The sequence below is a fragment of the Furipterus horrens genome, unplaced genomic scaffold, assembly GCF_987537825.1.
Source record: "Furipterus horrens unplaced genomic scaffold, mFurHor1.1.pri manual_scaffold_1, whole genome shotgun sequence".
NCBI lineage: Eukaryota > Metazoa > Chordata > Mammalia > Chiroptera > Furipteridae > Furipterus > Furipterus horrens.
In genome coordinates this window covers 134,119,882-134,135,992 of record NW_028327171.1, presented here as the reverse complement: position 1 = coordinate 134,135,992, position 16,111 = coordinate 134,119,882, and the positions used below count along the sequence as shown (strand labels likewise).

The following is a 16,111-nucleotide window of genomic DNA, read 5'->3' as shown; positions in this document are numbered from 1 at the left end:
ATGCCAAGGAAATTAAAAAATACCTCCCAGAATCATTATTCTCTTATGTTAAATGCAATCTTTGCTATCAGTCACACACGTTCCTCTTTAAACCAATGCCTATGGTATTATAAAACCCATTCTTCTGTTAAAATCTGAGAATATTTTAAGTTTGAGAGTGTTGTGGAGGAGAGACTGTTCCATAATGTGACTACTGCAGGACCTGTGAGTTAGATCTGGGTCAGAACAGAGATGGCTTCCTATAAATCCCCTCAGATACCATCTAATCAACTCATCCCCTATGCCAAGAGTGCTGGTTCCTGGGATAGTCCATTGCCTGGCCCAGGGCAAGCATGTAAGGCATTTTCCCGTTTGTGGGGTGTCAAACACCAGTACCCCTATCCATCTTTCCCTGTCCTCTACATATAATTTTTGAAGCCTGCCATGTGGTGCGGAACATATCCACATAGTCTTGCTGCTGCCTAAGACTTGCCTCGTATATAAGTTCCCTTAATAAACCCCTGATGGAGTTGTCAGCCTCTTTCTTTAGTATCTATGCCCCAGGAAATTTTCCCAATAAGTTTTCCTACACTATCAATTTAATTTTTATATTCTAACCTGATCTTTCATTTCCACCATTAAAAATTATACTTAGAAGAGAGGTTTTTAAAGTTTCTTAAAATATTTATAATCAATCATTTTGGTATCAGGAGCTAATATTAAGGTACATTAATAACAAACACTATGAACTTTAATTCGATTTTCTGGTGTTGAAGTCAGAAGGGAAGTTAGAAATTCCCTCAAGAATAATCTGTATACAAAGAATATTGGAATCTGATCATTTTTTACTTTGAGGTCAGAACAGTTATTAAAAATGGTGTCTCAAAAGTTATTGAAAATAGTGTTACACATTGTCCAGACTGGAGACACTACAATGTTGATTTGGGATCATAAGTGATATCATGGCCTTCCTTCTTGAATAGGTGGGAAATGTACTGGCAAGTATCTTTGCCTGTTTAGGAAATAGTTGAAGGAGTTCCTGAGATAGAAACAATTGCTCCACATTACCTACTGGAAATGCCCATGATTGTAGCTAATGAAATTCATTATTGTTCAAGTCTTGAAGTAAACAGAAATCCACTATCCTTAGCAGCAAACCCTTTCCCTCCCCATCCCACACCTAGAGTAGAACAAAAATAGAAAAGGCTTTCTCTGTCTTTCACTACTTTTGATAGAGATCTATTTAGATTACTTGGGAGAAGTAGGGAGGGGCAGTAGGAGGAGTTTGCTGAGGCAATGGAAAGCAGTCTAGGATGGGATTGGCTGAGAAGTTAAATGCCTCTGGTGCACATGGGATTATGGGCTAGAATATTTAAACAGAAGGAAGGCAGAGACTGGCTCTCTTTCTCTTGCTTGAGCATGTCTGAATGATTGTGCAATAGCACCTGTGTTTCTCAAAGGACAGTATTTTAAATAGAAGAAGGAACACCAGGCACAACCAAGGATTGGTCTGGCCTGGCCTGGTAGAGGGCAGCAGGGTTATTCTTCTTTGGGTGTTCTGGAGGAGAAGGGCTCTGAGGTACAAGGCTGCCATTTTTCCAAAATTGTGTAGCTTTTTGCATCTTATGTTGTTTTAGTTAGTAAACTAGTCTTATAGAAATAAGATAATTAAAAACTAACAAGGGGAACTCAAGAGTTAAAGATTCTAGCCTTAGTTGATAGGCTTAAGTGATTAAAGCTTGAACTCAACTGTTAAAAAGATTTCATCTTTAGTTGATAGACTGAAGTGACTAATGCATATGGAAAGCTATTATTCCAAAATTGTGTAGCTTTTGAGTAAAGACTCCTTTCCTTTTTTACCAAACCTCTGTTAGGTATAAAGAAGCAAGCCAGTGACTCTCAAAGCAGTAGGAGATAATTAACAGATGACTCATGGAAAAGGGGCGAGGAAATGATATTCTGCAGATCCTCAAATATATCTCTGGGATCAACAGGAGGAAGGCTGTCATCACCAAACACAGAGAAATGGGATGTACAGCTAGATAACTTTGCAAATAAGTTGGAGATAGACCTATAACTATATTACCCTTAGTTAATCACACCCTGAGTTAAGTAGTTAATCGTGTTAGATTGTGAACCCAGATTAACCAGTAATGGAGAAACAGGGGAGAAGGAGATGGGTGGAGGAGCTAATTGCATTAATATGAAACCAGTTTTCTTTGTTCACTTCATGTGCATATCACCTGGCTGGTGGTGTACCCAACTCTGTAGACACATGAATAAATGCCTCGCTTTGCTGCTGAAGTTCTGTGTCCTGGTGATTTATTGTGAGCGTTTCTCACACCTCTGCCTCCAGGATTTTGCCTAGAGGGTGGCAATGGGCAGCAGGACTCCACTTGCTGCTCGGTAAAACTTTAAGTCATAGATAAAACCTGTATATTTGTTTTCCTCTCTGAAACTAATGAAATGACTTCTTGTGATGTATGTAGATGAATAGCACAGAGACCAAACATTTTCATCTTATAAGGTTAAATGAACAAGAATTTCTCCATCTAGAGAATTCAAAAGTACAACTATCCAGAAATATTTTCTTCCTCTCTCAGAATGCAAAGATACTTGGCATCAGAAAGAAGAGCATAACTAGTTGGTTGACTGTCGTGACATTTTATTGATAGTTTATAATGACTTCTTTATTTCAAAAGGAGAGTTCTTGCTGTATATCTGCGTGTTTCCCAGGTAACAGTTGGCTGATGAGCTGATGATGAGTTAGTGTCTTTATCTATACTTTCTCCCCATGAAATCAACACAATTAGAAAAAAAAATTTTGGTCATAAAATTAGACTACTCAGATCTATTAATAGTTTATTATATTAATAGTTTCCTCTTAATTCAGCTTATGCAATATATTCACTTGCCTCCATTTTATATGGGTATATAGTTATGTACATAGTTTGTATAATCTTAGAAAAATTATAAAAATTAAGTTTTAAAGATTCAATAATATATTAAAGTCTTAGAAAATTAAATTATGATATAAAATTTGGAAAAGCATACTTTGCTAAAATAGCAGATACACATATATATTTCATACGAATTTTCAGTTTTAAATATCACGATTGCTTCACTATTAAGAACTTCAGACTTCTTTTATTTTAAACTTCTGCCTAACAATTTTTTAAATGAAATTTATTGGGGTGACATTGCTTAATGAAACTATATAGGTTACAGTTGCAGATTTCTATAATACATGATCTGTATATTGTATTGTGTGCCCACGACCAAAAGTGAAATCATCTTCCATCACCACGTAATTGGCTTCCTTTACTCTCACCCCCTTACCTCTAGTAACCACCATACTGTTGCATGTGTCTACATTTCAGTTTTATATCTCACACACAAATGACATCATATGGTTCTTAGCCTTTTCTTATTTTGCTTAGCATAATATTCTCAAGGTCCAGCTATGTCATCGTAAATGGCAGTATTTCATCTTTTCTTATGACTGAGTAGTACTCCATAGTATATATGCACCACATCTTCTTTATCTAATTCTTTATCACAGAACACTTTAGTTGTTTCTATGCCTTGACTACCATGAATAATGCTGCAATGATCATAGGGGTGCATATAGCTTTACAAATAAATGTTTTTAAGTTTTTCAGGTACATACCCAGAAAAGAAAGTGCTGGGTATATATGTACAGTAACTTAAAAAAAATTTTTTTTGAGAAATCACCATACTCTTTTCCATAGTGGCTGTACCAATTTATATTCCCACCAGCAGTGAATGAGAGTTTTATTCCCCAGACCCTCTCCAACAATTGTTATTGCTTGTTTTGTTGCTAACCATTCTAACATGTGTAGTTTTGATCTGCACTTCCCTAACAGCTAGTGAAGTTGAATATCTTTTCATATATCCACTGGTCATTTGAATGTCTCCTTGGGAGAAGTGTATGTTCAGGTCATCTGCCTGTTTTTTAATTGTATTGTTTGTTTTGTGGTGAGTTATATGAGTTCTTTATATATTTTGGATATTAACCTCTTGTCAGAGCTGTTGTTTGCAAATATCATTTCCCATTTGGTTTGTTGCCTTTTTGATTCATGGGCAGTTTGTTTTGCTTTACAGAAGCTTTTTTGTTTGATACAGTCCCATTCATTTTTGGGGAGGGATGGGCTTTACTTCCATTGACTTTGGAGTCAAATTGATAAAATCTTCTCTAAGACAAAGTACCTATGCTGTCTTCTATGTAATTTATTTTTTCAAATATTATATTTAGACCTTTGATCAACCCTGAACTATTTTTTTGTACATGGGAACAAATTATAGTCTGTTTTCATTTCTTTGCATGTGGCTTTCCAATTTTCCCAGCACAATTTATTGAAGAGGCTTTCATTCTCCATTGTGTGTTTTTGGCTTCTTATCAAAAAGTATTTGCCTATATACATGTGGTTTTATTTCTGGGCTCTCAGTTCTATTCCATTGTTCTCTGTGTTTTTTGTTCTGCCAATACATGCTGTTCTGATTATCATTGCCCTGCAGTATATTTTGAAGTCAGGTAGTGTGATACCTCTGTTTTTTTTTGTTTTGTTTTTTGTTTGTTTTTCCTTAAGCTTGCTTTGGGTATTTGGGGTCTTTTGTGATTTTTTACAAATTAGACAATTTTTTGTTCTATTTCTTTAAAAAACAACAGTGGGGTTTTAATGAGGATTGCTTTGGGTAATATGAACATTTGAAATATGTTGATTCTTCTAATCCATGAACACAGAGTATTTTTCCATTTCATTTTCTTTTTCAATCTTTTTTTATTGTTGACACTATTAGAGAAGTCCCTGTTGCCCCCCTTTGCCCACCTATACCAAGTCCCCCTCTTCCTCCCTAGGCCTTCACATCCCTATTGTCTGTGTTCATGGGCTATGTATATAAGGTTTTGGCTGATCTCTTCAACTTCTTTTATCCAGCCCCCACTCCCTACCTCCCCTCTGAGATCTGTCAGTTTGTTCCATGTATCTATGCCTCTGGTTCTATATCATTCATTAGTTTATTTTGTTCATTAGCTTCCAATCTCTTTTAACAATGCTTTGTAGTTTTCAGCATATAGGTCCTTTACATCCTTTGTTAAGTGTATTCCTGGGTATTTTATTCTTTTTGTTGTAATTGCAAAAACTTTTTTTTTTCATTTCTTTTTCTGGTTTCATTGTTAGTATATAGGAAAGAAGTGGATTATTGTACATAGATTTTGTAACCTGAAAATTTAATGTATTGTTTATTGCTTCTAATAGTTTTTTGGTGGACTTTTTAGGGTTTTCCATACACAGAATCAGGTCATATGCAAAAAGTAACACTTTTCCTTCATCATTCCAAAATTAGATGGGTTTTGGTTACTTCTCTTCTCTGACAGTTCTGGCTAGGACTTTCAGGATTATGTTAAATAAGAGTGGTGAGAATAGCATCCTTATCTTTTTTTTTTTTAAATAATTTATTTATTTATTTGTTTGTTTATTTTATTTGTAGAGAGAGGGGAAAAGAGAAAGAGAGGGAGATAAACATCACTGTGTGGTTGCCTCTCACTCGTGCCCCCAACTGGGGACCTGACGTGCAACCTAGTCATGTGCCCTGACTGGGAATCGAACCAGCGACACTTGGCTCGCAGGCCGACGCTCAATCCACTGAGCCACAGCAGCCAGGGTCATCCTTGTCTTATCACTAATTTTAGAGAAAGATATTTCAGTTTTTCACCATTAAGTATGATATTGACTAAAGGTTTGTCATATATGCCCTTTATTATGTTGAGGTACTTTCCTTCTATACCCATTCTATTGAATGTTTTAAATATAAATGGATGTTGTATCTTATCAAATTATTTTCTACATTATTGATAAGATCATATGATTTTATCCTTTGTTTAGTTAATGTGGTTAATTACATTGATTTTCATATGTTGAACCATCTTTGTGCCATGGAATATACCCTGCTTCATTGTGATGTATTACTTTTTTAATGTATTATATTCAATTTGCTAGTGTTTTGTTTAATTTTTGCATCTATATTCATCAGAGTTATTGTTTTGTAGTTTCTCTGTGTGTGTATGTTATTCTTGCCAGATTTAGGAACCAGAGTTATGTTAGGCTTTTTCAATTTTGGGGAAGAGTTTGAGAAGGATAGGTTTCATATCTTTTAATATTTGGTAGAACTCACTAGTGAAGCAATATGGTCATGTATTTTTTTTGGGGGGAGGGGTTAGAGGTTGATTCGTTTTGTTGATTGGTCTATTTAGATTTTCCAGTTCTTCATGATTCAGTCTAGGAAGGTTATATATTCCTAGGAACTTAACCATTTCTTCTAGGTTATTGAACTTGGTGACATATACTCTTTCATGGTATTCTAGGTATGATCTTTTGTATATTGGTGAAGGTTGCGGTAACTTCTACTCATTCATTTCCTTAGTCTAGCCAGGAGTTTGTCAATTTTATTCAAAACTTGTTATGAAATAACAATCTCTTTGTTGTATTAATTTTAATAGTTAATTTTTGTTGTATTTTTCCATTACCATTTATACCCCATACCCTCTTCTACCTGCACCCACCCCTACTCCCCACAGTCATCACACTGTCATCCATGCCCATGAGTTCTTTTTCTTTTTTGCTCCATCTTTCCATCTTCCCAACCCCCACCGCCCTGCCCAGAGCTTTTAGCCTTCTCTCTATCTATGAGACTTTCTCTGTTTTGCTTTTTAGTTCAGTTTGATCATTAGATTCCACATATGGGTGAAATTATATGGTACTTGTCTTTCTCTGACTAGCTATTTCACTTAACATAATGCTCTCCAAATCCATCCAGGCTGTCGCAAAGAGCAAACTTTTCTACTTTTCTATAGCTGAATGATATTCCATTGTATAAATGTACCATAGCTGTTTCTCTACTCATCTACTAATGAACACTTGGATTTCTTCCATATCTTGGCTATTGTAAATAACACTGCAATGACTATAGTGCTGCATATAGTCTTTCAAATCAGTGTTTCAGCTTCTTTCAGATAAATTTCCAGAAGTGGAATTGCTAGGTCATAAGGCAGTTCCATTTTTAATTTTTTGAGGTTTCTGCATACTGCTTTCCACAATGGCTGCACCAGTCTGCATTCTCACCAACTGCACAAAAGGGTTCACACCTGCCTATTAATTTCTAATCCCTTCCCTTTATAAAAATAAAGTAATCCAGAACTTACTTTGAAAGTGGATTACTTTTCCCAATTCTTTTTTTTTTCTGGAAAAGCACCTTCATTTTAAAGATATTCTTTGTCAAGAAAAAGGAACAGATTCTATCAAAATTATTGTGTAAAAAGACTGTGCCTGTTATATTGACAAAAAACAAATAAGGAAGAACAAACATATTTGATGGAGATTAGAGATCTGCCTGCTTTGGTCCACATCAACAATGTTCAGTGAAAATGAATCAAAAAAGAATGCAGGTATTTCATGGAAGTCAAGGATATCTTAGACAGAACAACTATGATATACAACACCTACTCTGTTTCCATTATATTGTTATAGATGTCAATTCTCTATTTTATAATAGTGTATACTCACAAGCTTATGAATGATAATAAAATAATATCCAAAAGAAAAATACTGGCAAGTCCATTATGCCAATTTTCAAGTGATAACAATGAACATCAATATAAGAATCAGATGGTATTGCTCCATAGACAAAATCACTCCCTCCTGAGAATGTCAGTATCTTCACTTTTTCTTTTTTTAGAACTAAAATTTTACCCTATTAAGATCAGCTTCATCAAAGTATGTTAGAATAGTTATCTTCCTTCCTCTTATACGTTTATTTAGCATAAAAAAAAACTGATCTACTGGTCTTCTTTATTCAGATTAAGCATAAGAAGCTGGGCACAGAATACACCCTCTGTCCCTGAATTGTGGGACAGCTGGAACAGTGGAACACCAAATGCCTATCTCTGTAAGGGTGGTATAGACATTTAGCTACAGCTCCACCTGCCCTTCTATTTCCCTGTTTCCTTCCTTTTTTTTTTTTATTAAAAGAATATTGAATAAATATATTCTTACTAAAAATAAATTAACCAGGTAAGCAATAAAAACACAATAAGGTAAGACAAGGACTACTTCTATTTTTGGCAGTAAAATGGCTTAGATATCATAGAAGACCTTTCTAATGAATAACAACAAAAAAAAGGACAGATAAAATACTTAACTATTCTTCTGACTGTATTGCTGGGCTGGCCCGAAAAGAAGTAACCCATGAAGCACAAAACAAGGTATAAGCTTGGGATGGAAGGTAAAAAAGAAAGAAAATTTTATCCTGAGAGTTTCTCTCAAGCCTTGGAGACCACAGTTTCCACTTCCATAGCTTCATGGCCTGTTATGAAGGGTCTCATAAAAGTCCCCAACCAGAAGTGATGAACTCCAAAGCTGGCCCTTAGTTTAAGGGTGAACTAAGGGTAAATTTGCCAAGCAAAATGTCTTGGCAAGGCCAATTGCAGTATAAAACTTAATACCAAATGGTGAAGAAAATTTTTTCTTATGAGAATTTGTAAGCCCCAGCTGGCCTTTCTAAGATTTGGTGGTATGAATTCATGCTCCTTCTGTGATTCAAATAATCTTGAAAGAGAAGCTTAAATTTAGAGTGCTTCCAGATTGATAGGGCTTCCATGGAACTAAGGACCATAAACACGGGCTGGCCAGTATGTTAAAGCAGCTGGAACAAGAGCAATGAAGGTCCAAACTTTCCACTGGTCCTTTTGATTTGAGACCAGCCTCTCATTTCCTTCCCTTCTGTTTGTTGTCCAAAGTATAGAATACATCTGGTTTTATATCCTCAGAGAATAAACCTTCAAGATCCTATAAGAACAGAAAGAGGTAAGAACCTGACTGTGCATGGTCAAAGATGAGAAACTGAGGGGGCAGAATGTTCACTGATCTTTCATCAGACTTTCAGAAGCCCCATTTCCCCCCCCACTCCCAACACACACACACACACGCCCCTGCACACTTCCTATTGCAGTACATAGTGCCATTATGGAGGTGTCCAGGCTGAATTGCTTTGTTTCCCTTCACCCCCCACACCTTCACCCCGCGAACTGTTCTGTGAAGTACTTTATCATATCTCCATTCACATTCTACATTGTATGTTATGATGGAAGTTGCAGATGGACTCTAATGAACTTGAAGGTGAGCTTATTGAGTGTGTTTCCTGTTCTCTGGAGAAATTTTATAAAGATCTCATGGAAGAGTAACTTTGTGTACTGATTTTATGTTTTCCTTGCTGGTTCTGAAGTAATTTTAGAGAAAAGATGGTAGTATAAATATCTTTGCTCCAGTATTTTAAAATTGGAGCATCATCATACTACTTTAGAAAGTACAGCTCTGGCCAGGCAGCTCAGTTGGTTGGAGCATCTTCTAATACACCAAAAGGTTACTGGTTTGATCCCCAGTTGGGGCATGTATGGGAGGAATCTGATTGATGTTTCTCTATCATATTGATGTCTCTCTCTCTCTCTCTCTTCTTCACAAGCGTTACTCTCTCTCTAAAATCAATAAAAAATAAAAGTGCAAATTTCTCCACAACTAAACACAAGGGATTCTCTAATGTTGCTGTTTATTTTGGGGGAAACTCAAGTAGGTCACTTGCCTAAAGGATTATTGGGACTGCAACTAGAATCCACTTAAATTGAAATCCAAAGCAGAATTCTTCCAAGACAGATGAAATGACTTGCCATTTATGCAGTAAAGTTCTCCCTAATTTACAAGCAGTGTCTCTGAACAATTACTAAATTATTTTATAATATAAACCAGTCATTCTGATACTCTGGTATTACAGAATGTCAAATCCAGGTCCAATATAAAGTTGTGCATCACCCAAAGGTACCATTTTTGAAAAATCACTCATGTAGATATTGCTGATCTAGATATGTTATAACAATTTTCTAGCAGAAAGTAGTCAAAGGTCTTATAACAACATATTACTATAATTTTCTGACATCTGGAAGTAAATTATTTTTAATAAGTTGTCTCTTATAATTTACAGAGAGTAACTGATTGTACATCTTCATCACTGCCCTATACCAGACAAATTTGCCAATCTGTAAATTTTCTGACAGGGGCATCATCCACAAGGTTTAACTTTCATGAACTAAATTATGCCCCTTGTCAAAGTCATGTTGAAGCCATAGCACCAAATCGTACTGTATTTGAAGGTAATAAAAACCATAAGAAGCAGTTTGCTTTGAGCTGGAAAACCCAGCAATACACATTCACTGTCCTATACCAGGGGCATTGCAACTCTCCAGTCCTATTTCATAATTTAGTTTGTGGTCATCTTGATTAGGCTTTTCCTTCAATAAGACATACTTGTCTATTACATTGATGACATTATGCTGATTGAACCTAGTAAGCAAAAAGTAGCAACAAATATAGACATTTTGATCAAATATTTTCCTGTCAGTGGGTGGGAAACACATTAGAAAAAATTCAAGGGCCTTCTACCTCAATGAAATTTCTAGAGGTTCAGTGAGTGTCATGTCACATCTCAAGATACCCCTTCTAAAGTGGAGGGTAAGTTGTTGCATTCAGCCCTCCTACAACCAAAATAGACAAAACACATCTAGAGGGCCTCTTTGGATTTTGGAGACACCATACTCTTCATTTGTATGTGTTATTCCAGCCCATTTATGAAATGACTAGAATAACGGCTAGTTTTGAGTGGCATCCAGAATAAGAAAAGGCTCTCAAACAAGTTGAGGCTACTGTGCACGCTGCTCTGCCTTTTGGGCCATATGATCCAGCAGATCTAATGCCACTGAAGTATTAGTGGTAGATAGGGATGCTGTTTGGAGCCTTTGGCAGGCTGCTAGAAGTGACTTGCTATACAGGTCCTTAGGACTTTAGAGAAAAGCCCCACTATCCTCTGCAGATAACTACTATTCCTTTGAAAAATGGCATTTGGCCAGTTACTATTACGTTAGAGACTGAAAGCTTAACCTGGGCCACCAAGTTATTATGCAACCCGAGCTATCTCATGAATTGAGTGTTATCTGACCCACCAAGCCATAAGGTAGGGTGTATACAGTAGTACTCCATCATTAAATAAAGTAGATATAGATATAGATATAGATATAAATATATGGCTGGTTGGACACAAGTAAGTTACATAAAGAAGTAGGTACATGGCCATGGTCTGTCTCCACTCCTGCCACACTACCTTCTCTTTCCCAGCCTGCACATAAGGTCTCAGAGGGAGTTCACTATAATCAGTTGATAGAAGAAAAAACTCAGGCCTGGCTTACAGATGGTTCTGCATAACATGCAGGTACACTCCCAAAATGGACAGCTACTGCACTATATCCCTTTCTGAGATATCCCTGAAAGATAGAGATGAAGAAAAATCCTCCCAATGGATAGAACTTAAAGCAGTGCCCCTGGCTGTTCACTTTGCTTGGAACAAGAAATGGCCAGATGTGAGGTTATATACAGATTTATAGACTGTGGTCAATGGATTTTCGGGAGGGTCAGAAGGGGTGGGCTGGGTGGGGGGAGCAATGGGGGAAAAATGGGACAACTGTAATTGAAAAACCAAAAAAAAAAAAGAAAAAAAAAAAAAGAAAGGAAACTGATTGTTAAATGGTGGCAAGGAAATTACAGAAGAGGTATGCAGGTAGACCTCTCTGTATAGGCAAAAAGTGGGAACATATTTATAGCCCTTGTAAATGCTCACCAAAAAGTGACTTCAGCAGAGGATTTTTAATGATCATGTGGACAGGATTACAACAGTGAGCCACTTTCTCCAGCTTAGCTGCCATCGCCCAATGCACTCATGAACAGAGTAGCCATAATGCTGGGAATGGAGGTTATACTCTTAGATAGAGTCAACAACATGCACTTCCATTCACCAAGGCCTCATTGGCTATGATCACCACTAAACAGCCAATTTTCCAGCAGCAGGGATTACACTGAAATCCCAACCTGGCACCATTCCCCAGAGTGAGCAGCCAACTAACAAGGTGGCATGTTGATCACATTGGACCACTTGCATCATAGGAATCATAGGAAGGGCAGCGTTTTGTTCTTACTGGAATAGATACTTATTCTGGATATGAATTTGCCTTCCCTAGATGCAATGTTTCTCTTGACACTACTATTTGTGGACTTACAGAATAGCTTATCCATAGTCATGGTATTCCACACAGCATTGCTTCTGACCAAGCAATTCACTTCATAGCAAATGAAATGTTGCCAAAGTCCCATGGAATTTACTGGTCTCACCATATTCCACACTGTCCTGAAGCAGGTGGCTTGATGAAATGGTAGAAAGGTCTTTTTAAGACTCAGTTATAGCACTACCTAGGTGGCAATACCTTTCAAAGCAGGGACAAGGTTTTCCAGAAGACTATAGATGCTCTCATTCAGCATCCAATAATGGTGTTTCTCCCATAGCTATCAAAGGATATGACATTGGGGACTGAGGCTAAGATCATCCACACACTCATAATCCAAATTATTTTGTATGGATGCAAAAGTTGGACAGTGAAGAAGGCTGATAGAAAAAAAAAGATTAATTTGAAATATAGTATTGCAAGAGAGTTCCATAGATACCCTGGACCACCAGGAATATAAACAAGTGAGTCCTTCAACAAATTAAGCCTGAAACATTGCTGCTGGCAAAAAAATGACAAACCTGATACTGTCATACTCAGGGCACACCATGAGAATGCAGGGTTCTTTGGAAAAGACAATAATACTAAGAAAAATGGAATGAAGCAGGAAAAAAGGAAGACCAAATATGAGATGAACTGACTCCATAAAAGAAGTCACAAGTGTATATCCATAGGAGCTGAACAGGGCTGTTCAAGACAGGACATTGTGAACATAGAGTCACTAGGAGTTGGACAAACTGACTCAGTGGCACATTTTAACACATGCACAACTCACCCTTACCCTGAGTGACCCATTAGTAAAATTTTTGCTTTTGGTCCCTTTGATTTTATGCTTTGTTAGCCTATAGGTCTTGATTCTAGAGAGGAATGCTTCCACTAGGAAATGCATCAATGATGCCATTGAACTGGAATTTAAGACTGTTATCTGGCCATGTTGGGCCCTTCATGCTTCTGAATCAACAAAAAATTATATTTACCAGCTGGGATGATTGATCCTAACTAATACAATAATCTATGAAACAGGAAGAAAAACTTAATTCTAAGTAGGTCTTTTAGAAGAATTATGAAATCAATGTAATGCATTTGGTCTCAAAGGTCTGATTTTGCTACATATATCTCTTGAGTGACAAAATGATCATATTTTAAGGTTAAAGCACTTCCTATCAAATCTCACATTACCAGCACCTGGATTATAAATGATACACAAAAGTGATTAGTCTGACGAATCTCTGAGTGCTTTTCAGAGATTTCTATATGCCACACTTTCTAGACATTCATGATAAAAGACACTATTATTCAAATCCAGAAACCTATTCACAATGCCTTCAAGAAAGTTAGTTTCTTTCTACATGTATTATAAATAGAATATATAGTAAACATATAAATATATATGTATATAACAATAAGGTTTAAGTCATGATTATTAAGATTAGTCAGTCAATTAATTCCATTATCCTTTCATTCATTTGACAAATATTTAATTAGCACATAAGAACTACAATGTATACATTTGGGTCTAATCTTGACATATCCTTCATTCCTTGGCTAATGTCCAACATGCATTTGGAAGCAGCATTGGGTATGCTGATGACTGAACAGATATATGCTTACATCACATGAGTCCTTAGATACATTAGCTGTTTATGGTTAAAAGATGGTCTAATAGCATTAGCTGATGCCAAACTTAAACTCAAACACTAACAAGTCAATCTAATAATAGCACAACTTATCCCACCATAAACATAATCAACAGTTTATAAAAGCAACATAACTTTAAGCTTCATTCCAAGAGTAAAACTTTTAAAGTCCTCTTACCTCTTGTTTGCACCCCTTTCCCGCAGGCTTCACTGGTGCTCATGATTCCCTGTCTGACAGACTCAGGCACTAAGACACAGGGGCTCCATTTCTGTGGCACCCACCTGTGATTACAAAGAACAGAGAGCTAGAAATTCCACCTGATAAATGTACAAAAGAAATACCTGAAATGGGTAAGTTTGAAATCCAAAAGCATAAAGATAGTAATTCAATAAAAAGTGGATTTGAAACAGATGTCATAACATGGAGCCCTGGCACACACATGAGATAATAGTCCACTCTGCCCCAGATTCATGGTTAATGCCATAATTCCATTTTTTAAAATGTGAACATGTTGCATGTAAACCTTAGTTCCTAAAGTGGCAATAAAAAGTATTAGAAGCACAGATCAAATTCAGAGGGCTTAGGTCTTTATGAACTTAAAATTGTTAGAAAAGAGAGAGAGAATTCTTTTTTTTAAAGTTTATTTATTATATTGTTACAATAGTTCCAATTTTTCCCCTTTGCTACCTTCCGCACAGCATCCCCCGTCCCCCAACAACACCCCCCACCAAGTTCATGCCCATGGGTCGTACATACAAGCTCTCCTGCCTCACCCTTTCATATATTCTTCTTCTTCTTTTTTAAAATTAATTAATTAATTATTTTAACAATAAAAAAATAACAATTCCTCCCTCTCAGACTTAAGACCCTTTATAATCTTATAAAGGACAATGGGCGAAGGTCTCGAGCTCCTCTAGCTGCTTCAAGCTGGACATGGTCGTCGTCCCACCTACCCTTGGGTCCAGAAATCCCTAATAAGTGTGGGGGTGTGGAGGGGAGGGTGGCCTTCCCACATGGGGAAGGATCGTGCAGACTCCAGGTTGGTTGGTTGTCCCCGGACAACGGCGTGCTTGATTTAACAGGCTGGCATTCTTGTTGTATTCTGGAGGCAACTGATTTGGCAACAGGGTTAAAGGATATTATTCAATCCATAACCACTAGGTGACAAAAGGCAGGTATTAATTTTTCAATGTCCCACATTAGAGAAAAGAAGGGCTTCTTTGGAGGAAGGTGTTCCAGGTACATCTCACCTATCCAAAACCCTTTTTGCCCATTATACTTAGTTTGGGCTGAGGGAAATACTTTAGGTTTCCCCCCTCTCAGGCCTCTGGGCTCTTTCTGTCCAAGCCTTTAGGACAGAAAAGAGAAACCAGTTTTAAAGTGAAGCCCACAGACCACCCCATTCTTCACCAACCCAGCCACTTAGTTCAGCCAAACCATTGAGTCTCAGGAGGCAGCAATGCAGACAGGATTAAGTGAGGCCTATACGTACAATCACTCAGGTAATGAGATTGTAGGCTTATGCCCTCTGGTTCAGTTTTGCTCATTTGTTTGGGTAGTTCATTAGTTTCCTGTAATAGGTGATAGCATAAGGTATTTTTCTTTCATTGCCTGGCTTATTTTGCTAAGCATAATTCTCTCTAGTTCCAAACATGTTGTTGCAAATGGTAGAAGTTCCTTCTTTCTTTCAGCACTTATTCATCGTCATTTTCCCCCTTTGTACTGGTGTTCCTCTCTGTCTCTGTCTGTTTCTTCATCTTCTTAAAGCAGACCCTTTAGCATCTCTTGCAATGTTGGTTTGGTGGAGATGTATTCTTTTAGCCTTCTTTTGTCTTGGAAAATACTTATTTCATCTTCCATTTTGAATGAGAGCCTTGCTGCGTAGAGTATTCTTGGTTGTAGGCCTTCGTTTTTCATTGCTTGGAATATTTTTTGCCATTCCCTTATGGCTTGTAGTGTTTCTGCTGAGAAAGCTGATGATAGCCTTATTGGAGCTCCCTTGTATGTTGTTAGCTGTTTCTCTCTTGTTGCTTTTAGGATTCTCTCTTTGTCTTTGAATGTTGTCATTTTAATTATGATGTGTGTTGAAGTGGGCGTGTTGGGGTTAATCTTCATTGGGACCCTTTGTGCTTCCTGGACTTGCGTGACTCTTTCTCTCCTCATGTTAAGGAAGTTTTCTGTCATTAGTTTTTCAAACAGGTTTTCTATCCCTTGCTCTTCTTCTTCTCCTTCTGGAATTCCACTGATATGGATATTACTACGTTTCATGTTGTCCTGCAGCTGTCTTAGAACCTCTTCAGTCTTGTTCATTCTTTTTTC

The 16,111-nt window shown here is 37.0% G+C and overlaps 1 protein-coding gene across 1 annotated transcript in view; it reads right to left on the bottom strand.

Moving 5' to 3' along the window:
• THSD7B (thrombospondin type 1 domain containing 7B) overlaps positions 1-16,111 on the bottom strand; it is an 824,502-nt gene that overhangs the window by 353,394 nt on the left and 454,997 nt on the right. The window contains exon 11 of the mRNA XM_090267231.1: positions 13,970-14,073. Within this exon, the coding sequence (XP_090123357.1) occupies positions 13,970-14,073 (104 nt within the window). The remainder of the gene's footprint in view (positions 1-13,969; positions 14,074-16,111) is intronic.